At 45.8% G+C, this 25753-nt stretch overlaps 4 protein-coding genes across 4 annotated transcripts; 2 read left to right on the top strand and 2 right to left on the bottom strand.

Moving 5' to 3' along the window:
- Nucleotides 1-649: 649 nt before the first annotated feature.
- On the bottom strand, nucleotides 650-5292 carry BHQ10_007379 (uncharacterized protein; the record flags this gene model as incomplete). Its single annotated transcript, XM_040880067.1, has 5 exons — nucleotides 650-1011; nucleotides 1087-2901; nucleotides 2998-4768; nucleotides 4814-5144; nucleotides 5207-5292. The coding sequence occupies 5 exons, from the start codon at nucleotides 5290-5292 to the stop codon at nucleotides 650-652; spliced, it is 4365 nt and encodes a 1454-aa protein (XP_040735882.1).
- Nucleotides 5293-7518: 2226 nt separating this feature from the next.
- BHQ10_007380 (uncharacterized protein) lies at nucleotides 7519-9026 on the bottom strand (the record flags this gene model as incomplete). The annotated part of the gene is made up of 3 exons (XM_040880069.1): nucleotides 7519-7704; nucleotides 7761-8462; nucleotides 8526-9026. The coding sequence occupies 3 exons, from the start codon at nucleotides 9024-9026 to the stop codon at nucleotides 7519-7521; spliced, it is 1389 nt and encodes a 462-aa protein (XP_040735883.1).
- Nucleotides 9027-9907: 881 nt separating this feature from the next.
- On the top strand, nucleotides 9908-22211 carry BHQ10_007381 (uncharacterized protein; the record flags this gene model as incomplete). Its single annotated transcript, XM_040880070.1, has 10 exons — nucleotides 9908-10162; nucleotides 10218-10448; nucleotides 10509-10933; nucleotides 10986-12398; nucleotides 15964-16246; nucleotides 16297-17187; nucleotides 17241-17497; nucleotides 18838-19639; nucleotides 21944-21986; nucleotides 22066-22211. The coding sequence occupies 10 exons, from the start codon at nucleotides 9908-9910 to the stop codon at nucleotides 22209-22211; spliced, it is 4746 nt and encodes a 1581-aa protein (XP_040735884.1).
- Nucleotides 22212-23289: 1078 nt separating this feature from the next.
- Nucleotides 23290-25731, top strand: BHQ10_007382 (uncharacterized protein; the record flags this gene model as incomplete). Its single annotated transcript, XM_040880071.1, has 11 exons — nucleotides 23290-23409; nucleotides 23463-23842; nucleotides 23902-24332; nucleotides 24396-24491; nucleotides 24545-24576; nucleotides 24694-24894; nucleotides 24950-25065; nucleotides 25125-25292; nucleotides 25353-25429; nucleotides 25486-25566; nucleotides 25622-25731. 11 exons carry the CDS (start codon nucleotides 23290-23292, stop codon nucleotides 25729-25731), a joined length of 1812 nt encoding a protein of 603 aa, XP_040735885.1.
- Between the last annotated feature and the right edge of the window lie 22 nt (nucleotides 25732-25753).

Genomic DNA, 25753 nt, shown 5'->3' on the forward strand with positions numbered 1-25753 from the left:
TCGATGCAAAGGACTCCCGAGTGGGTAGAGCTGGAAAAGCAAGCTCTCATGCCAACAGTTTTGGAAAAGTCGCCTGCAGATATTCAGCTTGAGCAGGTCTATCAAACACAAAAGACCACCGAACCGGCGACTCAGGTACAGCCTAAAGCAAAATTCAAGTCTCGAGGAGAGCCTGCAAACTTCGAACACGTTGTGAAACGAGAGGTCCACACGCATATCAACGACGTTCAGCCAGTGTTCTTAGTGGACCAGTGCACCTACACATTCTTCTCTACATTGTTTTTCCAGCCCTCTCATAGTTCGCAACCTGGATAGATACCGTGGAATGAAATCTTTTGACGCAATAGCTAGCACCTCGTTTGCCGTGGAGAAGGTTTATGGGTTCGTTTGGTAGTTTTTGCTGAGAAATCTAGATGTTGAGTGTAGCATTCAATTTCACGAGCCACATCCTATTATAAACATTCCATTCAGAATGGTAAGACGGATTGGAAAGGACGTTGAACGGTCGGACCAGGGACATATTCCCGTCCTCCTCGTAATTACCACACCCATGATGTTTATCGTCCTTGCCTCTAACGAATTAATGTACAACTATACTATGAGATGATATCTATGCACCAGATCAAACAGACGATATAATATCGAGAATTCAATTGACTTTCCCCTTTTCTAGCACAAAGTTACCGTGCCATAACTGCATGTTCCTTCCCCATGAGCCTTTGATTGACAACTTTCCTTCGTCAAATTCCCCCGAGTATAACCACCCCTGTCCCTTCTCACCCAGATATAGCTTGGCCCACGTCACCTGCTTATCTCCATGAAGGAAGCCCAAGATCTCGAATTCGCCAATAACATCTGAGCCATGGCCAAGGAACCTCGGGGGTTGTCCGAGAGGACCGGAGCTCTTTTCGTCATTCCAAGCTATAACATCAAATGACATATCATCTTTCCTGCCTTTGCTCCAACTGCTGTACGAATAGTATCCCTTAAGCGTGCCGGCAATGTTCGTCCCTATTTTCGGTAGGTGGTCAGAAGGGGACTGAAATGACGCGTTCAAGTATCTTGAACCGCGGGCGGGTAACTTACAAGCTTCAAGCAAGGAGGCACTTGGCGAGGAGAAATCCGGACCAAAGCCATGCTTCTCAATCAAATATTTTACCGACGGTGCGTTTCTGCCACCCCCTTGGATAGCCAACTCCAGGGGAAACGATTTGTTCATATCGCGAGAATAAGGGTCTGCATCGTGATCAAGCAAAAGCTTTACTACATCGAAATGCCCATAGAACGCGGCGTAATGCAAAGCGGTCCTTCGATTCGATGTTGCGGACTTCACATTTGCTCCCATAGCCAGGAAGGTCTCTGTCAGTCCGATTGACCCTGCAATCGCCGCAGTTATCAGTGCATTATCTAGAAGGACTCCCGTGTTTGATGGCGGGGTATTAGCTAGTTCAGCTTCTACTTGATCGCGATCTTTTTGGAAGACCGCCTTCTGGAGACTCATGTTCTGCTTTTTGAAAGCCGCCTCATCTTCTGGAGGGACCGGTGAAGTAGTCAGAACATTCTGACCGAGCAGCAACAAGATCATTTCGTCGCGGTGCCTATGGATCGCATGATCTAAACTAGTATCTCCGCTAATATCGTACTTTTTGGGATCAGCGCCCTGTGCGAGAAGTATCTCCAAAATTTTAACCGAATCACCATAGGCGGCAAGCATCAATGGGGTAATTGATGAGGAAGTTTCCGCCTCAATATCAGCGCCATGCTCGAGATATAAGTTGACAAGCGCCTCGTGGCCAGCTGCAGTGGAAACGTGTAACGGCGTCCAACCGCTATTATCCGCAAGATTGATGTCTGCACCATGCTGGAGCAAAAGCTCTGCTGATGGTAAATGGCCAGGAAACCCACTTGCCAATCTCAATGGGGTGGACCCCAGGTAATAAGGTGCATCGACCTCCGCACCATGGTCCAGCAAGATCTTGACAATATCTTCTCTGCTGTTTAACACAGCTTGATGTAGACACGTCATGGCATTTTTACATTTCATGTCAACCCGAGCTCCCCGATCGAGCAAGAGCTTGACGATGTCAAAATGATTGTTCTTAACAGCAGCATATAACGGGGATCCCCAATCTTCAACTTCGGCATTAATATCCGCTCCGGCGTCGATTAGCATCTGCGCACACTCTAGATAGCCACTAATTCCTGTCCAATATAAGGCAGTACGTCCTCTGCTATCTCTTGCCTCGGTGTTTGCGCAATGGTCCAGGCACATTCTCATTATTTGTGGATTATATGAGCCATAATGAATGAGCCGATATTTATCTGGGTCGTCTTCACTCTCAAGGTCGGCCCCTGATTCGACTAGTAATTTGATGATGTCCAGATGTCCGCCCGACCCAGCTGCACAAATAGCATAGGAGTATAGACCGGCATATACAGAGACGTCAGCCCCGTTATCGATGAGAAATTTGACGGTATCAAAATGGCCCATGACGACAGCGGCTTGTAGCGCAGTGCCATATTTTCCGCCTTTAGCATTGACGTCCAAACCGTCTGAATGGAGTTGTTTGACAATATCGAGCAGACCAAGAAGAGACGCGTAGTATAGGGGTCCCCCGAATTCGTTTTCATCGTCTTCGTCATCATCATCATCATCATCAACATCTTCCCAATCTTCTTCTTCATTCCCGCCATCATCTGAAGCATCGTCTTCATCGTTTTCCGTGTCATCGGTACCGGATTCTCCCGACCCTGTGTCATCCTTGGAATCAGGCTCCGAGTCACTTGTATCAGAGTCATCATCGGCTCCATCGAAAACTTTTGACCACATGACCCAATTTGAAGTAGCGGGATTTAACAGTCTTCTTGCGCTTTCAATGATATCCGGCGAAATTGCATTCCCTGCAACAGCGTGCTGAAACCACGTTCTTGCGGCATATATCAAGAAAGGATATACCTGTAATTGTTTCCTTGTCGAAACTTGTTTGCGGTGACTACCAAAAACATCATAGCACAGATATTGCAGGCAGAGCTTTGCGAGCCGATCGTTTTCGGACTTGTTATCCGGAAAACACAAAGTCTGCGCTCTCGATATACCGGCATCATTCGGTCGAAGAAGGTACTCTTTGACAGAATAGTGTACAAAGTGTACCGTATACGCGGAGAGCGGCTCATTCTCTCCGCGGCTTCTCAGTTCGATCAGCGAGCCTAAAGGTTGTCGAAGAACATCGTTCACGTAGTCTTCGTCAACGTAATTGACCTTCCAAGAGTCCGGTAGTTCATCTTCAGGATATGGGTTATCGTCATCGATATTTCCATTCAAGATAAGGGCTTCTACCAACTCACGAACGGTTAGCGGTCGAACGGCAAACAACACCCATCGCAGTATGTCGGTCGCCCGGTGTCGCTCATCTTCGTCCAAGCTGTCAATATGAGTGAGATCACGCTCATATGCCTGCTCGAGTCCAGCCGGCATCCGGGAAACCACTTTCTGAAGTTGGCTTGCATTGATGCCTGGCTTGAGTTTCTGAGAAAGCAGATGAACCCAGAGGAACATGCCCTCTGACTTTTCTGCTGCTTTTGTGGCAATTTCTTCACGAAGCTGTGCTGGCTTTTTGGACAATTTGAAGTCAACGACGTATTTTGAAACGTCTTCAATGTCTGGGCGAGTATCTTTTGCAGTGATCTGATATGAGGAAATAGTGACTTCCTCATTGTCCTTTTCTCTGAATATCTCCTCGCGGATCTCAGCGGTATCCCTGCTTACCACAAGCACACTCGCCTTTGCAGCACATAACTCCACGATTAATTCCTGCAAGAACTGAGCCCGTGCATCATCTGTATCAAACCGAGAAGTCTTGTTGAGGCCAGAGCACTCGTCGAAGCCATCAATAACAAACGTGCAATCCTTAACACCCCGACAAATGTTTCGAAACAAGTTCCATTTCTCAGACCTCGTGATGGCGCGCAGCTCTTCTACATCAATCAAGTGGCTTGCTATTCTGACCGCGGCATCATTCTGCTCAATCATTTGGGCAACCCATGACGTGAGAATCGCGTACGGATCGCGTTTCGCTTCGTTTTCTGACACACAGAAAAAATACGCCACGGATTTGGGTCGTTTTTCTCGAAGATATTTAACCATTCCTGCGGCCAGCACTGTTTTCCCGAACCCTGGTCCGCCGTAGATCCACAAGAGATTCGACTTTGAAGAACCCCTGTTCATCCATGCCTTGAAAACATCGCGATCAAAAATCCAATTCGCTGTTCCGTCCCGTCTGAGAGAAAGTGCGCCGTCATAATTGTCGTTTGTATACGTAGCACCGAGTCTCTCCAACAGACGTCGCCGAGCCGCTGAGAGGGCTGATTTTGCTTGTAGAAGGTTTTCCTCCAAGTTGATTAGTGACGCCTGAATCGAAATCAACCGATTGGCCTGGTTCTCGGCCTGGACCAGATTCACCAGTCGATATACGTCGTTTTCTTCTTTGTATATGCGATCTAACCGCTCTTCTGCCGTAGACTTGGCCACCGGAATCAGCGATTTTGCTAGTTTCTTGCCAGTCGACGAATTGTAGTAATGGCGCGCCTCGGCTAGGTATTTTAATACTGCTGCATAGAGCTTGATGAGACCATTTTCGAGCTGTGTCTTGAGGTTTGATCGGCCGGTGAGATCGTTCTTTTCGACTTCGGAAAAACGTGCGATTATGCCAGCGACGACTTCAATGCCTTCCATCATTGCACCATATCTTTCGACGTCGTTGATTGTGATCTAGCCAATTAGCACTAATAGCAAGGAAGTTGTGGTCATACCTACTACCAAGAAAAAGCGTAACGCAGCCCACGGCAAAGCCGCATGCACCGGATCATACTGAACCACCACATCCCCAATCTCCTTGAACTTATTTACCCATTTCGCAACTTTCTCCAGCAATTCTCTGACAGTGACTTCGTCACCATTACTCTTCCGAAATCGCCATTGTTTACTTTTGCCTGCTTCGATCTGTGATTCGATATCCTCCAAGATTCGTTGCGGAGTTTGTCCTTTAGATGCTTTGATTGTTTGGTCCTGGTCGTCAAAGTTGAGGTATTTGCGATCTTCTTTGGATAGGAGATTGGCGGCTTCGTCCCATAGGCTTTTCTTTTGTCTGTATCAGAAAATTACAGTATTAGTGATGCGCCGCATATAATAAAGGACGGTGGAACGAACCTGAGAGAGCTTCGCCTTCGCGCCATCATTATTTTCGTCGCTGCAATGTTGTAGAAAGCGGTGGACTTCATCATTGCTGTCGCCATTTCGTATGATCGTTGTCGCCGTTACCTCCCGCGGAGGGAAGCAACCAGCCAATTCAGAAAGATGTCTTCATCAAAGTCGCATTCGCAAGGAGAGCCAAGCATCGAAGTTCCTGCAGCCTGCGGAAATGTACATATGTACTCCCACCCGAGATGCGATCAATTAGATCAAAAAGAGAAATCTTGTCATTGTGCGACAGAAGCTTAAAACCTTAAGTTCAACTTGAAGAATCTCCCCCCTCAAGACCCCGCCTGAGGCTGAGTTGTGATAGCGCTACACACGCGGTGATTAGGGCTTGGCTTTGCCTTCTTGGGCAGGGGTTCGTATACAACGGGCCGCACGGACGGGACGGGGCGAAAATCGAACCACAAATAAGCCTTCAACTTGAATTTATGATGGAATATAATGATCATTTGATGAAAGCTATATACATTGGTCTTAAGCCATATCACCAGACAAGCTCATCAGCCCCTCGCCTTTCCATTTGCAACAAATTTCAACTCAGACCCAGCCTCCTTCAGCCGCCCCCATCAAACCATGGTCATCCCCCAAATCCCACAGATCTTCAATCTTTAATCTTTCCATCATTAAATGCAAAAATAGCAACTCTATCCCACCACACCCATTTCCCCGTCGGTGGCTGTCCAGATAGGCTACCATTTCGTTACTTCGTTTCCTTCTTCGTTTAAGTCGAGAATATGGGATGTATATGAGAGGAGCATGCCGGTGAGCCAGTGAACATAGGACTCGAATTCGGAATGGCCTGTGAGATCGGGACAGAGAGACCTACGAAAATTGAATTTTGGGGTTGATTAGGGTTGGGATTATGGACGTCTCGTGTTTGTTCCATCGGTCTTTGTAGAAGTGCCGGATGAAGTTTTGTTTTGTTCCGTTCGAAACAAGAAAAGCGCTCCTTAAAGCGGCAAGACTGACAAAGCACACGAACTCCGAAACTAAACTGCCACGCACACCATCTTCTCGGGCCTCCCCCCCTCCCCCCCTCCCACTTACTCCGTGAGCGATAAGCTTTCATCTTAACTCCGCACCGAGGCAGCTTCTCCACTGAACCGTCCACCTTTCCACCTTTCCACCTTTCCACTTGCTTTTATCTATTTTCGTGGGGCTTCCTGCTTCTCCGTCAATTGAAATCCATGAGTAAATGACAAGTCACAAATCTCCGAGCCATGTTGCTCGAATCAGGGCTGCAGCTCCGAGATTACAACTACAGATGTATAGCGAGCATTCCAGACTTCCACCGCGGGGAAAATTCTCCCCATCATTTTGGTCGCTGTTGTAGGGAACGTACATATGTTCAAAGCGTCAAGCCCTTGAACTCTAAGCCCTGTCGCGTGTGCCGGTTAACCGTCCAGTACATGTATCTGTATCTTCGATCCGGGGAAATTACTTTATGTATGATGTAGTGCTTATCCGTGGATAATGCTGTTTGTGCGGAAGCTCGAGAGCAATTATTTATTTTCCCGTTGATTGGTCAAAGGTGTATATTGGGCTCCCGGGCTGAATTGGCGGATTATCGGATACCGGTAGTTTGAACGTGTGTAGTATTGAGCGGTCTGCTTATACCTGACGTGTGGGATCTGCTTCTTGACGAGAATTGAGGACCAGTATCTTGTTTATGTTGGGTTGTCATGCGGCTTCCAAGGTCGATGAGCGATTTGCAGGGATGTGCTGAGTGGTCTAGATCTGTATACATCGAAGGGGGGGTTACTCCACAGGTGGTTACTGGCAACTTCTCCTACACACTCAACTAATAGAACGAAGAAGTACAGTTTTGATAATACCGAGTATAATAATAATTCATTGACAACTTTTGCTAAGACATGCAATGCCGCTTGGCAAGCAATTACTATGCGCTATTTAATCAATACCGACAGCTCTTGAACCCACCACCTACCAAGGTGAGGCATTTTTGTGCCCCCTTGAACCCCTCGCACACAGCCCCCTCTGACAGAAGTACATAAACCTGACAACACGGCGCGTGCCGGTCGGTCGAGCTCCTGGTAATATAAGTCCACTCAGCTAAAAGCGTGAGCTTAATATATCATACTAGAGATGATTCAAGTTCTTCCTGATATGTTGCTCCGTCTAAGTGCCTTACAGTCCACTCAAAGGAAAATGATCCTTGTGGAAAGTAGGCACGGCTCAAACATGCCGGCTCGGACTCGAGCTACAAGCCAGGCATGTTATTTGAGCACGGTAATAGATGTCGTCTAATTATCGACTCCGATCTTGACCTTCTTTTCAGCAGGAGGAATGACTTCATCTTCCTTCTTGCCAGAGAGGGTGGGGAGCTCCTCAAGAGACTGCTTGATAATGTCAAGAGCACTCTTGATTTCGGCTTCTGTAATGACCAAGGGAGGTGCGAGACGAATGATGTTTTCGTGGGTCGGCTTGGCCTATTCATCTCAAATTAGTACCTTGCGTTAACCACTCATCAAAGTAGGAAACATACCAGCAGTCCCTTGGACTTCATCAACATGCACAGATCCCAAGCGGAGTGACCGCCTGTCTTGCTCTCGTCAATGACGATGGCATTCAACAAACCCTTACCACGCACAGTCTGGATCAGAGGACTGTTGAGCGCGGTCAAGCCGTCACGGAAGACATGACCAAGCTTCTCGGCATGTTTAACCATGTTCTCGTCGCGAATGATCTCCAAAGCGCGGATGGCAATGGCAGAACCCAAGGGGTTACCTCCGTAAGTCGATCCGTGAGTACCAGGCTCGATTGTGAGCATCACATCCTTGCGACCGAGCACGCACGAGACAGGGTACATTCCTCCGGAAATGGCTTTTCCAAGCAATACGAGATCGGGCTTGATGCCGCTCCACTCGTGACACAAAAGCTTTCCGGTACGAGCAATACCTGTCTGAATCTCGTCGCAAATGAGGAGCACATTGTGCTTGTCGCAAAGAGCGCGAGCCTCCTGCAAGTAATCATCGTCTGGGACAACAATACCAGCTTCTCCTTGGATCGGCTCGACCAAGAAAGCGGCTAGGTTAGAGCCAGCCGCTTCGAAGGCCTCTTTGAGAGCGGCCTTGTCGTTGTAGGCAATTGGCTTGTTGGTTCCAGGGATACAGTGTCCGATGTTGGGCAGGTACGGGCCATAGTTGTCGCGGGACTCGGGGTCGGAAGACATGGAAATAGCGGCGAACTACACAATCAACAATCAATATCGGTTGGGTGTGGATAAAGCGACCTACGACGACCGACTTACAGTTCTACCGTGGAAGTTGTTCTCAACACTAAGCACGATTGCTTGATTTTCAGGAATTCCCTTGACTTTGTAACCCCATTTTCTGGCAATCTTGATACCCGTCTCAACTGCTTCGGCACCTGTACACATGGGAAGAACCATGTCGAAACCAAAGAACTTGGTCACAAACTCGGCAAACTTGGGAAAGACATCATTGTAGAAAGCGCGTGAGCTCAGGGTCAACCTGGATGCCTGGTCGACCAAAGCCTTGACGAGTTCAGGGTGACAGTGACCTTGGTTGACAGCAGAATATGCGGACAAGAAGTCTAGGTAATGGCGACCCTCGGGATCCCATACCGAAGTGCCTGACGCGCGAGCAAAAACGATGGGCAGAGGGTGGTAATTGTGAGCGGCATAGTCGTGCTCGGCTGCGATAGCAGCGTTGGTAGAAGTTGCATGGTAAACGGAGTCGTCTTTGAAAGCGACGTTCGCGTCCTGGGTTTCAATTGCGATGGGAGACATGATGCGGGGAACCTAGATCAGGTACTGACAATGTCTGCCTAACATATAAGAAGAGTCAATGGCTTTGATGTGAGTCAATCGTGAAGATCTTCAAGATATGGCGGGGTACGCTCTGAAAAAGAGACTGTGGGATGACGGCAAGGACAGGATGTGGAAAAAGCCCTCGAACAACTCAACAGAACAGGAAAGAAAGAAGAAAAAGAAAAGGCCAACCTTCGTATATGAGTAAAACCGGTGGAAGGCAAAAAAACGAGGGACACGATCCATTCTCGCACCGTCCACGGGCATGACGATGGAACTAGACCTCTAAGTGCAAGTGTAGCCGCTCGTCGCGACTTCCAATCCCGGCCGACGGAGACCCGGCCCGGTGTACCGCACGTGATTGGCCAGGTCGCTCCTGCCGGAATGTCATTCCTTTTCCCTCGCTGCTGATTGGCTGGTGAAGCCCTAGCGCGTGTAGTCATGTGACAGAAATGAAGCTAACCGTATTGGGTCAAGTACGTAACTGCCAGCGGTTCGCATTACGTCAACGGTCAATCGCGTCGTCTCACTCCTTCGTAAGATTAGTAATTGCTACCTCAATAAACCTCTGTTTTACGAGTAATATAGCCGTGTACAGCCATCATACAGTGACTTGTATATACATTATCCTGCGCGCACTGTGACTTGCATTGCGAGCGACGCAAGTTACGCATAGTGGGGCCCCGTGGATTGCCGCAGCCGCCTCTACCCTTGTTTCCCCAGCCAACCGTCGCGACTATCGAGATCGACACGCCGACTGACAACCCACGGCTCCATAATAATTGTCCTTTGATATCAACGGTCTCGTTGCCGACCTCATCTGACTGCGCACGGCTCCGGCATGCAGCTGACCCGGCATCATGTCCCTGGAAGCCTCAGAGCAGTCTCTTGCGTCGAGCGGCACGGATACCTCCTTGGCTGACTCCATCCATCGGCTCAGACGACGCGCCAAAGCTCAAGCGACGCCTCATAACATCTTGTTGTTTCTGGTCGCGTTTCGCATACTGAATGCGCTTACTGTGCGCACTTTTTTTCAACCCGACGAATTCTTTCAGTCTTTAGAGCCGGCCTGGCAAGTTGTGTTCGGGAGTGATAGCGGTGCCTGGATCACATGGGTAAGTTCCTGGCCTGGCAGACGTTGGAAAGGGACTAATCGCAAGCGATGCGTAGGAATGGAGACATGAGCTACGATCCTCAATTCATCCCCTGTTTTTTGCCGCCGTATATTACGTTGCCGGCTCCTTCGCATGGGTTGCACGACTGTCCCCCCTAAATGCAGCCGAATTGCTCATCGTAGCACCCAAGATTGCCCAAGCTATTATTGCCGCGACCGGAGACTACTACACATGGAAATTATCCAACAAGATTTATGGAACTGAGAGCTATGGCGCATGGGCTACGGTATGAATTCGTGCAACGACTGTTTATGAGAGCATGGCTAATAAGCGGACTTGTCTATAGCTGGCATTGAGTGTCCTGAGCCCTTGGCAATGGTTTTGCTCAACACGAACGTTTTCGAATTCCGCAGAAACGACATTGACCATAGTCGCCCTATACTTATGGCCGTGGGAGTGGTTTCTCGATAACCAGGAGGTGGACGCAGAAGAGGAGGAAGAAAGGGAAGAACAGGATGAACCGGATGAGACTCTTGAAAGCGCGAGTCGACAGTCAAGGTACAGATGGCCTGGGCTCGATGGAGACATATTTACCATCATGTTTCTAACGGTAGCGCTATCCAGCCTCCGAAAATGTCTCTTATTCGCAGCGCTGGCTTGCGTTCTGCGCCCCACGAACATCATCATATGGGCATGCATGGCCGGGTTTGCCGCATATCAATGCCCACGATCGACCGTCTTTATACTTGTGAGGGAATCGGTCTTTTGCGGGTAAGTCTTTCAAACGAGGCCTGATTTGGGTTATTTACTCACTTGTCAATAGATCCGCTGTCCTCGCTTTCTCGGTTCTGATCGATCGCCTCTTTTACGGCGTCTGGGCATTTCCCATCTTCCAATTCCTCTACGTCAACGTTGCTCAGTCCATTGCCATCTTCTACGGCCACAATGACTGGCATTATTATCTTTCACAAGGGTACCCACTCCTTCTAACCACGGCTCTTCCTTTTGGTCTCGTTGGACTCTACAAGTCCTTGCGTCCCGGTGTCGCAACGACGGTGAGCCGCCGAGGCTCAATCAAATATCAACTAGCTACAGTATCACTTGTCATGCCGGCCGTGCTCTCCATCATTGCGCACAAGGAAGTCAGATTCATTTATCCCTTGTTGCCGGCTCTACATATTATAACGGCCGAGCCGCTTGTTTCGTTCTTCCTTCCAGCTATTTCATCTTCAACCAATGCTCAATTGCCCCGAAGATTGACGTTGCTATTCCTGGTACTAGTGAACATTTTCATCGCATATTATACCACTTTAGTACATGCACCCGGACCGACGGATGTTCTCTCCTATTTGCGAGCACGACACAATGCCCACCAAGAGGACTACGGCCACTTGCTCGCTCCGCGTCCATTGTTTGGAGAATCAGACAAACCGGTGCAAGCTCCGTCAAGGAACATGACTGTTGGCTTTCTGATGCCCTGTCATAGTACACCTTGGAGGTCACACTTGGTCTTTCCCTCTATAGAGGCATGGGCACTGTCCTGCGAACCTCCTGTGGGGCTGAATGAAGCACAAAAGAAAGCATACTTGGATGAAGCAGACCAATTCTACGCGAATCCGACCGGATTCCTGCAGAATCACATGATTGGCGGTCTTTGGCACATCCCTCGTCGACCCTCATACATGTCAACGTTGCCATCTCGATCACCACCTACGGCTTACTACTCTCATCAACAAGCGCAGTCGCCGAAGGAGGCTACCTTTCATGAATGGCCGGACTATCTAGTCTTCTTTGCGCAACTTGAACCAACAATTCGTACTTCACTGCGTAGCAGCTCCTATGGCGAATGCTGGCGAACATGGAATACAGCGTGGCATGACGACTCGCGGCGAAAAGGCGATATAGTGGTCTGGTGCCTAGATCCTAATGAACAACAGGAATGGCGCAAAGTCCAGCACAAGCAGCAGTCTGATCATCGTGAAAAACAACTCGACCGTGTCATTTCGCAATTCGAGAAGCAGAAGCAGTCAAAGATGACCAAATATAATCCTTTGAACTTCTTCCGGCGACAAACAACTACGGCCACAACGACTACTAATACTCCTGGMTCATGGTTCTCTTCTCTACCATGGCCATTCACATCTACAACACCATCCCGATTTCCATTCTCAACCCAGAGATCGTCACTCCTTCCACCATGGTTCAAGAACCCACTCACGAATCAACGTCGATCTCAGTATATACCTGACTTTATACACAACCGTCTCCCAGCAAAAAGGAGTCGATATGATCCAAGATCATGGTTTTCGTCCTCATCATCGTCATGGTCATCGTGGTGGCCGTGGAATGATAAGGGTCGGAAACGGAGGAGCTATGCTTTTAATCCTAATCATGAGCGCGGATTATGGGAGTAAATAAGAGGTTTCTGGAGTCATATGGCGTGACAGCCGGTTATATGTATTGTTTTGTCTTTATTACAAGGTATATAGTAATTCTTCATTGTGAATAAATATCTGGCCGACATACTTCAGTTTTCAACGAATATGTACCCGAGACTATTTGGAACGCGGAGTAGAGCGAGTAGAGCCTGCAGAGCAGTCCCGCATCGTGATTGTCCCTGTTATGTAACAATTCGTTTCTCACTAGTAATACGCTGGCTTTACTAGTAAATACCATCGTATGACTTGGATTACCTTACCTGTATTTCATTACAGTGTGATACCTCCATCATGCATCAATGTAGGTGATTGATGACCGTCATATATTTTATGCCAGGAAGTAAGTTCTTCCTGATTTATGCTGGATTATATAGATCCAAAGATCTTTAAGTGAATAATCGTACAAAATGGAAGCCGAGGGTTTGGATCTCATCGAGTCTTGCCAATTCAGTATTGGTGACGCCCACTACGCAGCTTATCCAGGGAGTCACGTAAGTATCAAAGTCTTATATGGTAATGTTGATTGATGAACGAATATGTGCTGATTACTGTAGGGCTTCATACCTCAAGTACCAGAAAAGAGTGGTCTGGTAACGGTCATACATCTAGAAGCTGATCCGTCTCGCGCGGTTAATGCTGTCCTGGACTATGTTGATAATGCTCTGAGAAGGGACGATGTCTTCAAGTTAAACTTTCTGAAAGGAATTATCTTTTACGGAAATCTCCCAGAGCAGGGATCCTTAGTCAATGAGGGACTAGCAGCTCATAACTTTCCGGCAGCTTGGAATACATCATGGACTTGCTTTATAGGAAAGGAAGCAGCCAGTGATAGCGAACCAGAAATCTTGCCTGGCCCTTATCTTCTTCGCCATGACAGACTCTGGGATGTATATCGGCTCTATGAGGATGATATAAATGCCTTCCTTGTGGCCTTCAAGCCTCGCTTCTTACCCACTCCAGCTGACAAGCCAACCCGGCTCTCTGTCCAAGGTCACCAAAACTACTATAAAAGCATTGCCGTCCCATCTCGCCTACTCGCGACTAGTAAAACAAAAAAAGACGCACCACTATCCGGCGTACGCATCACAGTCAAAGATATGTTCGACATTGAAGGATTTCAAACCTCGCTCGGAAGCAGGGCATACCGAGAGCTTTACCTACCCGCTACTCGCACGGCACCAGCCATCCAGAAACTAATCGACAAAGGCGCGGTACTAATAGGGCTTTCGCAATTGTGTTCTATGGTTGGCACCACAGAGCCCACACAATGTATTGATTTTCAAGCACCCTTCAACCCCCGTGGTGATGGGTATCAGTCTCCTTCAGGAGGGAGTAGTGGTCAACCATCTGCGGTGGCGGCTTATGAGTGGTTGGATTGTGCGATTGGGACCGATTGTATTTTCCGAATCTGATATGAAAGACTTTGTTGGAGGTACTGATAGACTTGCAGCTACTATCAGTGGACGTATGCCTGCCCAGGTCAATGGATGCTTTTCCATGCGGCCTAGTTGTGGAATGATATCGACTGAAGGAATGTGGTCAGGGGCACCGTGAGTGAAATTTCTTTCTTACATCCTCTGTCTTACTTTTTTATCTATATTTGGAATTTAACTTTTTGGCCTAGACAATTCGACACTCCATGTATTTTTAGCAGGGATATTTTCGATTTTGGACGGATCGTACCCGCCTGGTATGGAGAAAAATTGAGACAGACGAATGAAACTGTAAGTCTTTAGCATGAAAATTCATATCAGAAAGTGGATATGTCATTCATTACCGGACTAAAGGCTGTAGAAGCAGCAAGATTACTCTTTGATCCATCTCACGGACTCCATCCCACAAAACCGAGCGCAAATGGATCTCTTTGACAAATTTGCGCAAGACATGGAGTCTTTCCTGTCTACAAACGTGCAAAATATTTCTATCAAAGAGCTCTGGAATCAAAAGCCTCCGGTCGAAGCTGCTGGAAATACACTTGAAGAGTGGCTACACAAAGACGTACTGCTTAATCCTTTTTTATTCAACCTCAAGTTCACTGACAGAGGATATATAGGTAGCAACTCGATCATACATATTCTTCTTCTGGAAGAAAATAGAGAGCTTCTACAATGATTACAAGAATAAATTCGGGAAGGAGCCATTTATGCCACCTCCACATGGCATAGACCTATGGTGAGATCACTTCAATTTATCATACCCATTATTATTCCTAGCTAAAGGGTGTATACTTTAAAGGAAACCTGCAAAAGGTGTCACTCCAGAACAACACGCAGATGCCATATATCGCGTACAAGTGTATAGAGACTGGCTACGCGAGAAATTATTTCCCGTTGAAAACCAGCGAGTCATAGCCATCATGCCCCTTAGAGAAGTCAAACCTAATTACAACGACGAATGGCCGAGATAAGTTGTGCCCTGTTTATTTGATACTTTTAGAGGGAACGTCAGACTAATACCAGATTTACTGCCGATGTCAAAGCAGGTCAGCATCTATGGGAGCCTCTTCTTCTCTCTCCAATTCTTAGTGCTCCAGAGATAGTTGTACCTAGTACGTCTAATACATTTGCAGCTAACTATAGGATCAAGGATACAATTGCTAATTTGCTTTTAAGTTGGCCAAATTCCGTACTCGTCACGAATCAGTGGAAACGTTGAATATCTTCCTGTGTGTTGTTCTGTCATGGGTTTACCTAGTACGATATCTTGATCTGCACTGAAAATCGAAATGTGTGAAGTGAGGCTGACATAGACTCATTCACAGGATCTGATCTTCACCTTATTGACTTCGTGCAGAAGTTTTTGAAGCAAGTCGGTCGACCTACCAAGGTATTGACTGGTAAAACCATGTTTAAAGTGGATTAATCGGTTAGGGCTATCACTGGATGTTATCAATGAGTCGATCATAATCAATAACCACGCTCGCCCAATTAATTCCTGGGTCTCTAACTACTGAAACGGTGTGGATAATTACTGTTGCTTTTGTCGTTCAAATATACGCTGCTATGTTTACCTATGTACCAGGTTTCCTTTGACGCTGTTTCGCGAATCAGAGGAAGGGCAGCCAATGGAAGGTGGCCATCTATCATTCAAGGTCGTGTCATGTAGCAGAAATAACTATTCAAATGAGCAGCTCTTGGTCTCAGTGCATTGTGAGATGTGTCTGCAGTTTAGCCCTTCCAGGCCGTGGCTGTGTAAGGCGTATCTTAGGTCCATACCGTTCAGCCTTACCATCGGGTACTCCAATTCTATCCATCTTTGCCTTATGAGTGCTCCAAAAATTTCCGTCTAATAGTGAAATTCTCGTTATTAGAGTATAATGGAGTCATACGAAACAGACACATCTGCCCAATTCCCGACATTCAGGTGGAATCACCGCGGGTCAAACCAGTTCACCGTGTTGCAAACTGATCCTCAAGGAGATGATATTGGCTCAGAGGTTGCAGCCACTTCGACGGACCTTCGAGCTCATGATGCGCTCTCCAGTGTCGATGGGTTCTCGTTTAAATTACAGTCSGAGCCACTTTCGATATCCGACCGTGTGAAAAATTATATCCAAGCCTTTACTTCATTACCCATTATTTGGTGGCCATTCTCGAATCCACGGAGACCTCTCAAGCAAGGCAAGACGCGAATGACTTGGCAATGTGTAAGAAAGTCTTCATTCAATCAATATCAGAGCGCTAACTATGCGAATAGGCTTCATGTCCTATGCATCTCTCAGTTGATCTGGCAGCAAACATCACCGAGGCTTTGGGTGAGCAATCGCATCATAAACGGATGACAGAGGGAGCTTTCTTACTTGAAGATCTACATTTTGATGATGATTTGCTACTTCCCGGAAGAGATGAGACATTTGATGATGAAGAGAGAGACGAGAGCATGTCCCAGTGCAGTACGCTTGTTGGTTCTGATGCAGTTGATTTTGACGCACTCAATGAACCTCCCGGTACCTGGCAGCAGATGCTGGACAAGTATTGCATGGCTCAATATTCCGCATCCCCGGTCTACAAAATTGTCAGCGATAGAAGAGGTGGCCGTACAGCATGGAGCTGCACTATGAGTGTAGCTGGGCACTCATTCGCTGCTCGGTATTGGTATGACGGTCACTATATGCACAATGCTAAAGAAGATGCTGCTGAAGTGGCGCTTAAGTGGCTCAATCCGACGCCATTCATTCCAAAATCTAATCAAAGCGCATTTGTGACTACACCGGCAAGGGATGAAAGAGACAGTGAAAGTTCTACTCGCAATCCACCCAGCAGCTCTTTGAAAAACTCAACATCTAGTCCCGCGATTGATTCGCCTTCTCAATCGCGAAGACCTCAGCGTACCCAGAGGACATATCCTTCCAGCTCTATCGATGTCTTATCAAAACCTGAGATAGAAGTTGTTGACTCTCCTGGGAAGTGGGTACACTGGTGCGTAGATGCAAATAAGACCCGGTTACACGAGATATGTGTAGAGGCACAAACCGGAGCGAAGCGCGGCCGTGAGTTCATAAACGAGTTGATAAATAGCTATCGCAGACTTCGGGGCATTCGTTGGTGGTTCTCTCTCACGGACTGTGCTGCAGTGAAAGTTGTCAAGGTAGGTGGGCGGTCCCCAGGAGTACTCAAGTCCAAGTCTTGACTATTTGGTAGTTCATTCGCCTTCTGGACGAAGAGGATCTCGTGAAGTGTGGTCTTGAGAAAGTTAGCCTTGACGAAATTCGTCGAACGCTAGAGTATGATATCAGCACAGGCAGTATCCCAGACGAAGACCTTCATCTAGCGTGGGTTGAGACTACACTTGCACACTACATCTTACACCACCACAAATACATTACAGACAACAATATCGACGATATAATCTCTGGTCTACCCAAGAAAACCAATTGTTGTATGGACAAGAAAGCGAGGTCGGTCGGTTATGGCATTCGTGGAGTTCATGGACTGTCAATAATGAAACTTCACTGCATATTAGCGATATGCTCTGGAATTGGTCTTGTCTTTTTCATATGCTGGCTTGTCATACATCCTGGGGATCTTCAGAATGCTTCAGTCCCGTACTTTATGCTTATGGCGGCTGTCGGAGGKTTTATTGCACTTCCAGATCTCTGCATAGGTTAGTTCCAAGGTTGGTAAATGATTCAGCAGTGCTTGTTACTATAAGGCAGACTTACAACTGAATTAATTATTCAAGCTGACCGCATAGTTAGTCGATTAGATAAAGCGACATAAAGAAGGAGAGAAGAGACATGCCTCACAATACACGACAAAATTTAGTGTCTGTGATATCATTAAAACCGAATGGCAAGCATCTATCAGTATCGGAGACTAGAGATTGATATTGTGGCCGAAAAATTTTCAGCATTAACGAATCCTCATGACTTAGTTCTCGAAAGACTGCTATTCCGGTATAAGAATGCCAGTCAGTATCTCTGGTGGCATATCAGTAATAGAAATGTAGAGTTTAGCTAGGTACTCATTCACCATTAACTTCAGGGTTTAAAACAAGCCGCGTTTTCCGCGGATGGCCCAGATATACAAGGTTCATGTACCCCATGGGATTAGAAGTCTGCCTTGTCGTATACACCAGAGCTGATTGGACCTTTTAAAGGACTTGTTTTCATTGATCAACACTGTGCGGCTCTACATATCATGCTTGTGGTCGGGTTTATTCAGCATGGATTACACGACTTATAAATGTTGGTGACGAATGTATTAATACAGCTACTAAATATTAGGCTCTGTCTTAATATGTAACTTATAGAGACACGTAGAGCCTTGCCATGGGCTCCAAGCCTCGAAGACAGGAATTCCCTCAAAGATGAGCCGTGTCGACGCAATGCCTAGAAACTAACGCTCAGCTATACTCACTATGTATGCAACCAACCTATGTAGTATTACACTAGTAAGAATAATATATTAATATTTTCGTACACTATTACTACGTAGTACGTAGCTAGATTGCGCCTTCCTTTCCACGGATTGTTCGCACAGGTAAACCAATTTGGAATATGATTCGTTCAGATCAAAGGGAAAGCAGTGGTGACATCGACAGTTTCGGAAGGGAGAAGACCGTCAGAATACATAGCCGTTTCTGAAACACAAAATTCGTGTTCAAGAGACATATCACGAAAATATTCAGTATGGACAGCGTTCTCATCTTCATGTACCAATTGATAATGTAAGCGAAAGGGTCTCATACCTTTTTACAAAGCTTTGAAGGTATTCGAGGCTAAGATTGTCTATACAGATATTCTCGATACGCGCATTTGCTTCTTGATATCATTCAATACATTGGTTATTTCAGTCTGAAGCCTTCCGTCTTCCAGAAACAAGAACAGCAAGAGTACATCCCGCAAAAAGACATCACAGTCATATCAGCAACCCTAGGCGACGAAGAAGGCTACGCAACAACCCTAAGGTCATGGCTGAGATGCGATCCAAAGGCAATCAATATAGTCACGCTAAAGAAAGCAGAACCCCGGATTGGGGCGCTTCTAGAGACGACAATCAGAGATGATCGTGTCAAACTATACACAGTTGATCATGCTGATATCCGCCATCAATTACTTAAAGGAATTTCAGAGGCATCTACCAAACTTGTCATTCTAGCTGATGATGATTCCCGATGGTCTGCACAGACACTGAAAAGTGTCGCTTCGGCTTTCAACGATCCTTCTGTCGGTGGGGTGAATACTATGCAATACGTCCGGCCGAGGCTAAACCAAAAGCTTAACGTCTGGGAGAGTTGTGGCGCGTTGAATCTTATCAGAAGAAACATCTTGCACTCAGCGGTAGCCTTTATTCATAACGGCCAAGTCCTGAACTTATCCGGAAGGACTGTTGCCTACAGAACTCATATTCTGCAAGATGATGCATTTAAGAACGCATTTGTAAATGATTACTGGAAGGGCAAATTTCTACTGCGAACAGGAGACGACAGCTTCATCACCTCTTGGATCGTCAATCGAGGGTGGAATACTGCTTTTATGAATCAAGGAGATGCAGTTATTGTGACTACTGTCAATGATGATATAACGTACTTGAACCAGGTAATGCGGTGGTCGAGGGATACGGCAAGACATTATCTGAGAGATTTAATAGCTGCTTTCACAAACAGCAACTATGATTTGTGTTTTCGGAGTGGGTTGAACTGGGTATGCAACTATACCACGGATTTCCTGGTTCTGTCGGAATTAGGGTTACTCATAATCGTTTCTGTTTTTGGATGGTTGGGCATTATCGACAACTCACAGCTTGAAACGATCAGGTAAGGAACCTATGCGCTTTTTCGATATGATATTTGATATATTGACAAAATTATCTTTTGGAAAACAGTCTAGGGCAGCTGTGGGCTCAACACATTGTAATATCAAGTGCATTCACGATTTTTGAACATGCGCCGTTCTTCATAAAATGGAGTCGCCTGAAATTTTTACCGAGTACGATTGGATACATGTACATTCATGCTTTTATCGTCGGCTATGCTTGGTGCACTTTACATAAAGTATGTTGAATGCCTTGAAGCAACCGTGAAACGTGGCTGCTAACTGTACACACATGTAGACTGTTTGGGGTTCAAGGAGTGGTGTGGATGATGTTAGAAACATTTGAAAAGGGATGAATGAGTTTTACGAAGTGAAATACAAGTATCACTGGAGCGTTTATCTAGAATATATGAGTCCAATGTAAATTTAGTATTCTGTTCTTAATCATCGTAGAACACCAATGCCCTTGCCTCAATACTTTCCCTTGGTGACTCACCCTTGGGAGTAAAAGGGTTTGGGAACGAGCAATGAGGAACACCTGTATTTAGTATTAGCTATGGACATAAATGAGGAAGATCTATTGAATAGTTACCAGGAAAAGAAGACTGCATCAGATGATCAGCTTGTTTGAAGACGATAAGCTCCGATACACCTTGACCACTAAGATAGTACCATTCATGCTTCGGGTTGTGGTACACTTGATAATTTTCAGTTGCAAGATCCGTGTATAGTAGGTCTGCTGCCTCGAGGTCGTTGGTTTTGTCTACCACGGATGCATTGCATACTGCCAGTGGCCAGTCATTCAAAGGCCCTTTGAGTGGCTTCCAAATGCTATTTTCGTCAGGCCCCGTGAAATAGTGTTAAAAAGAAGAGACTTGGAACTGACTTGATCCACTGACAAGGTTTTGCCAGCCATATATCAGCTTTTTCTCCATACTGCCGTCTTATTTCTTCAGCTAACTCTTCCGGTGTAGTATCTGCACCTGGTCAGCCACTATTTTGATATCGAGCATCGCGATTGCTTACCAACATGGGCTACTGATGTCGGCTGATCATATTCATACACTTCACCTGTGGAAACTGGAAATTTGGAATCCCTTTTGCGAAGCTTCAATCACTTAGCCAGGGATTTAACACAATTCTATATGTTCCAAGAGTATGCACACTTACGCCATGACGAAAGACTAGAACATGGCTTGCTTTCAGTCTACCCTTGAGCAAGTCCTCCAACTCATGTAGGTATATCTTTACTTTGTCTGGGTTGTAGAAGTCTTCGTAAGCAATTTCGCTGGTATGTGAGAGTACCTCAAAGCCGGTCTTTTCGAGACTATACTGCTTCTCGTGTCCACGGATATCTTTAATAATAATATCCTCTTTCCGTTCCATTTTCATGTTTGTCTGAGGAATATTCGCTGATATATCATGATCCTTAAGAGCAAACCGAAAGGCATATGGCTTTTCGGCCATGAACAAGTCATTGTGAGTGAGAAAGTACATGGAAGTCGACACATAGGAGTCATCGATATTTTTGGACGGCATCGTCGTTGCCTGAGCCGATGAATTCGTTCTATCGAAAGAACTTCAATCCCTCATCAACACAATTTCTTGAAAGCTTCGGCGAATGTGCTACCTGTAGAAAAAGATGTGCGAGCTGTCGATATATCCTAAAGTAACATTGAATTATTAGATCAACAGGCAAGGCGCAACTGTCCAGATGTCACGATTTAGAAATTGTCCAAGGTTGACTTCGAGTTCACCTTGTGAGTAGTCTATCAATGCATACTACACAAGAACCCAAGAGACTAGGATCATAATTCTGCAGCTAGTTGAATAGGGAAATGACGGACTGAAAGCATGAAACCGGTCATGACTGCGGCAAGCAGCTAATCTAGTCTAAAATTCTCCTTTTAAGAACCCATTGATGAGTATAAAATAGAGTGATCCTCGTCGTGATAAAAGACTCTTCCTCAACCAAATCTATTTCTCAGTATACCTGCCCTCCACCAGTTTAATATCAACCGTACCTACTAAAATTTGGTACGACTTCCTATACTAAAATGAAGAACCATCTACTGACTTAAAGTATAGAAACCATCCGACTATAGAATGCCTGCCCAAGAAGTCCTCAAAAGTAAGTCCTCTAGAGTCTTGACCGTTTGAAAGTTCAGGGGAGTTCTTAATCTTGATTCGACCTAACGCTCAATAACCAGCCCCTGCGGTTATTGCAACTGCTCCGGCAAGGGAGGAAAAGCGGTCTCAGCCATGGAAAGCCCACTGGCCGCCTCAAAAGAATGTCGCAAATGAGAAGTCATATGGATTCGCCGAGGGTGAAACCGTGGCCATCTACGGAAATTGAGTGAAAAGCAGATCTATATAGATCGGTTCGTTGATCTGAGAGGGAAAGGTGATTTGAGAGGGGATAGGAGATAGTTAATAGGCTCGAGGTGGATCTATGAATGAAATTTGACACCAATGTTACCATTAAAAGTCACTCAATCTACTTTGAGACCAATTAAATTATCAATCTATACCCTGATTGCAACAATTAAAGACAATTCGATGTAGAGCAAATCTCTCCGGTAATTCTCGTATTGAATGGTCGTATGATAACCCCTCTTATTTCTTACCCTACCCCGCTCTATATTGCTTGAAACCTGTTGGATAATCCTTGCTACAGATATCCAGGTTTGACAAGCTAGTATTCGAATTGACTGACTCTGACGTGGCTGCAATGGCTTCCTAGGTCGACAGTTAGCTCAGTCTGCCTTGCTGTAGGTATGCAGGAAGCCCTAGACGCAAGGAGTGCTAATGTGAGAAACAGGCGATGGAAATTAGAATTTCTGCAATCTTACTCTAGTATCATACATTTTTATGGTTTCTAGTTCACAATGTGAAATAGCAGCCTTGCAAATATCATCTGGGCACCTTTGAAGAGTTTCAGATACTTCAGAAATACAATTGCTAGAGAGCGAAAAGGAAAGTAGAATAGTTTATGTTTCACAATCGCACTTGAAAAACATGATCTAGCGCTTCATTTAATCGCATGTTTATAGTCTATATGAGAAGCAATCCATTAATACCCGTAGCCTAGCGAATGATTTTTCGAAGTAGATCTATGTAAAGAGTCTCGGGAATCTCACGTTTTCGTCAGTTCAAATTTAATCATTTTCATAACAATTACATCAATAATGACCGACACTGCCTCGTTATATGCAGCTCAGCCCGAACTACAGATTCCAAAGAAGTAGTCAACAAGACGTTCTAGCGGTGTGACACGGAGTTGATCTATTCTCAACTCCTCCCGCATCGCCTACAAAGAAATACTCCCACTGATGCTCATGACTCAAGACTAAGTAGTCAGTAAGGAACCTCAATTAGTGCAAATAAAAGATCGTCTTCCTCAACCGAGCCGTTTTACAAAACATACAAGAGCAATGACAATCATTAAACCCGCGAAGGCCACGAATAAGATCATGATCTACAAAGATCGTACGATGATTCATCAAGCATTCAGCCTTGGTGATAGTCGTTTTATTGCTATACAATCCAAACAGGTCGGAAGTCTCTCACTCACTCATTGTACATGTGTCTAACATGCAAAATTTAGGCTTTGCCCTTCAATGGATCAGATACTCCTAAGTTTGTCACTGTTTTCCTAATTGATGAAGGTCGCGATTCTGTTGAAGAAGACTGGTTACGAGAAAAAATTTCCAAGTTCAAGCGAGAAGATGATGTCTTCCGCCCTGAGTTTCTTAGTGGCGTGATATTTACAGCATCCAATCCATTTTCTCTATCCACTACGGTAGGAGAGGTCCTGCGATCAGAATTCGGCACAACATTGATCGAGACGGTTGTATCGCCAGAATCAGCTGCGAGGCCAGAGCAGGGTCCTTACTATCTCCATTGTGACCAAGCATTTAGTATCTGGAAACTCTGTGATGATACCCAAGGCGCCTTCCTAAGTAGTCTTGTGCCCGAAGCCGATAGGTGAGTCTTTCGACAATGGTTTGCTTGGAAACGACGCCCTCTTTACTGACACATGTCAGCAGTAAATTATCAAGGATGGAAATTGCCGGGGAAGATCTCGAAACTACAAGCATTGCCGTGCCGTCCCGTCTCAAGAGTCTACGTCCAGGAAAGGAAAATCCTCTTTTCGGGTGGAGAATAGCCGTGAAAGACATCTTTCAAGTAAAAGGCATCAAAACTTCCGTCTGCAACCGCGCGTATCACGACTTGTATCCACCAGCACCCAAGACAGCAGCCTGTGTTGAAATACTCCAGCAGAAAGGTGCTCATATTCTCGGAACTACAAAATTAGCCGCATTTGCCGCCACAGAGGAGCCTATTGAATGTGTCGATTATCAAGCGCCATGGAATCCAAGAGCCGATGGTTACCAGTCTCCGGCTGGAAGCAGTAGTGGCAGCGGTGTGGCCGTTGCTTCATATGACTGGGTTGATGTGGCTATTGGATCTGACAGTAAGTTTTCATTGTCGTCAGTAACAAGAAATGAAGAACTAATCAAAGGTTTCTTGTAGCCAGTGGAAGCGGTCGACGACCAGGCCACTGGAACGGATGTTACGCACACCGTCCAACTCATGGAGTTCTTCCAACTGATGGGTACATTCCAAGCTTCGAGTTCGTGTACATTCACAACAGCCTATTAAGCCCATTTGCTAATTTTCCCATAGATCATTTGATGTTCCAACTTTCTTCGGAAGAAGTGTTGATATTTGCCAGGAGTTTGCTACCCACTGGTATGGCGATTTGTTGGCCACAACCAATCCATCTGTCAGTTTAAACTCAGTTTGTATCGGTTCCTGTTTTAATGTGATACCAGCTGCCCCCAAAAATCATCTATCCTACAAATTATATCTCCCTCATCACAAACGAACACCAAAAGAAGCTGATAGACAACTTCGTCATTGATCTCGAAAATTCTCTTGGAGTGAAACATATCAAAATGTCTTTTGACGAATTCTGGGACGCTGATCCACCCGAAGATGCCAAGGGAGACAGCCTGTTGGAGTATATGAAAGATGTGCGTTTCCGTTTATTTTTTGGCAAGTGACAAAGTATGTTGACCATGACTCTAGGCAGGTCGAGACTCCTTCTTCTATAGTGACTACCACCATTTCGATCAATTCCGGAAAGATTATCAAGACAAATTCGGAAAGCAGCCATATATTAGCCCACCTGTAAGATGGCAATGGTAAGTCCACCTTGCATGATTAAATGAGTAAAGATCGGACCTAATATGAATCTTCAAAGGGAACTTTCATCGCACATCACAAAAGAAGCACACGAAACTGCCATGCATCGCTTGGAAGTTTACCGAAAGTGGTTTACGGATAAAATTCTTTGCCCAGAAACACAGAACACGATCATCCTCATTCCGATTGAGAATCTTTCTCCTCGATATCGTGACGAGCCTTTGGGGTAAATCGAAGTCTTGTGCCGAAAATGAAAAGAAAAGCTAACTAATCGTGGCATTTTTAGCCGATATTTTAATCCAGTTGGCATTCCGATGCTTTTCTTGTCTCCGATACTGCAAGCACCCGAGTTCACTGTACCGAGTATGACACATTTCAATCTATATTTATGAGCCTGATGCTGACGCTTATTGCTCAAGTCGGGGAGGTCCCCTTTGAATCAAAAGTCACCGGCAATATCGAACAGCTACCAGTTGCAATTTCACTCCTCGGTGCTCCCAGTAAGTGCTTCCAGTAATCCATAAACTCTGGCATCTCGCTAAAACAAATGAGAAGACCGTGATCTTCAGCTCATGAATATAGCTCGTGATTGTCTCGTCAAAGCTGGCAGACCTACGAATGTACTTGCTGGAAACAAACTGTTTCCTGAGACTACAACTTCATAACGGCGGTTGTTGAAACCTCCAA

The sequence above is a fragment of the Talaromyces amestolkiae genome (assembly GCF_001896365.1).
Source record: "Talaromyces amestolkiae strain CIB chromosome Unknown scaffold15.1, whole genome shotgun sequence".
NCBI lineage: Eukaryota > Fungi > Ascomycota > Eurotiomycetes > Eurotiales > Trichocomaceae > Talaromyces > Talaromyces amestolkiae.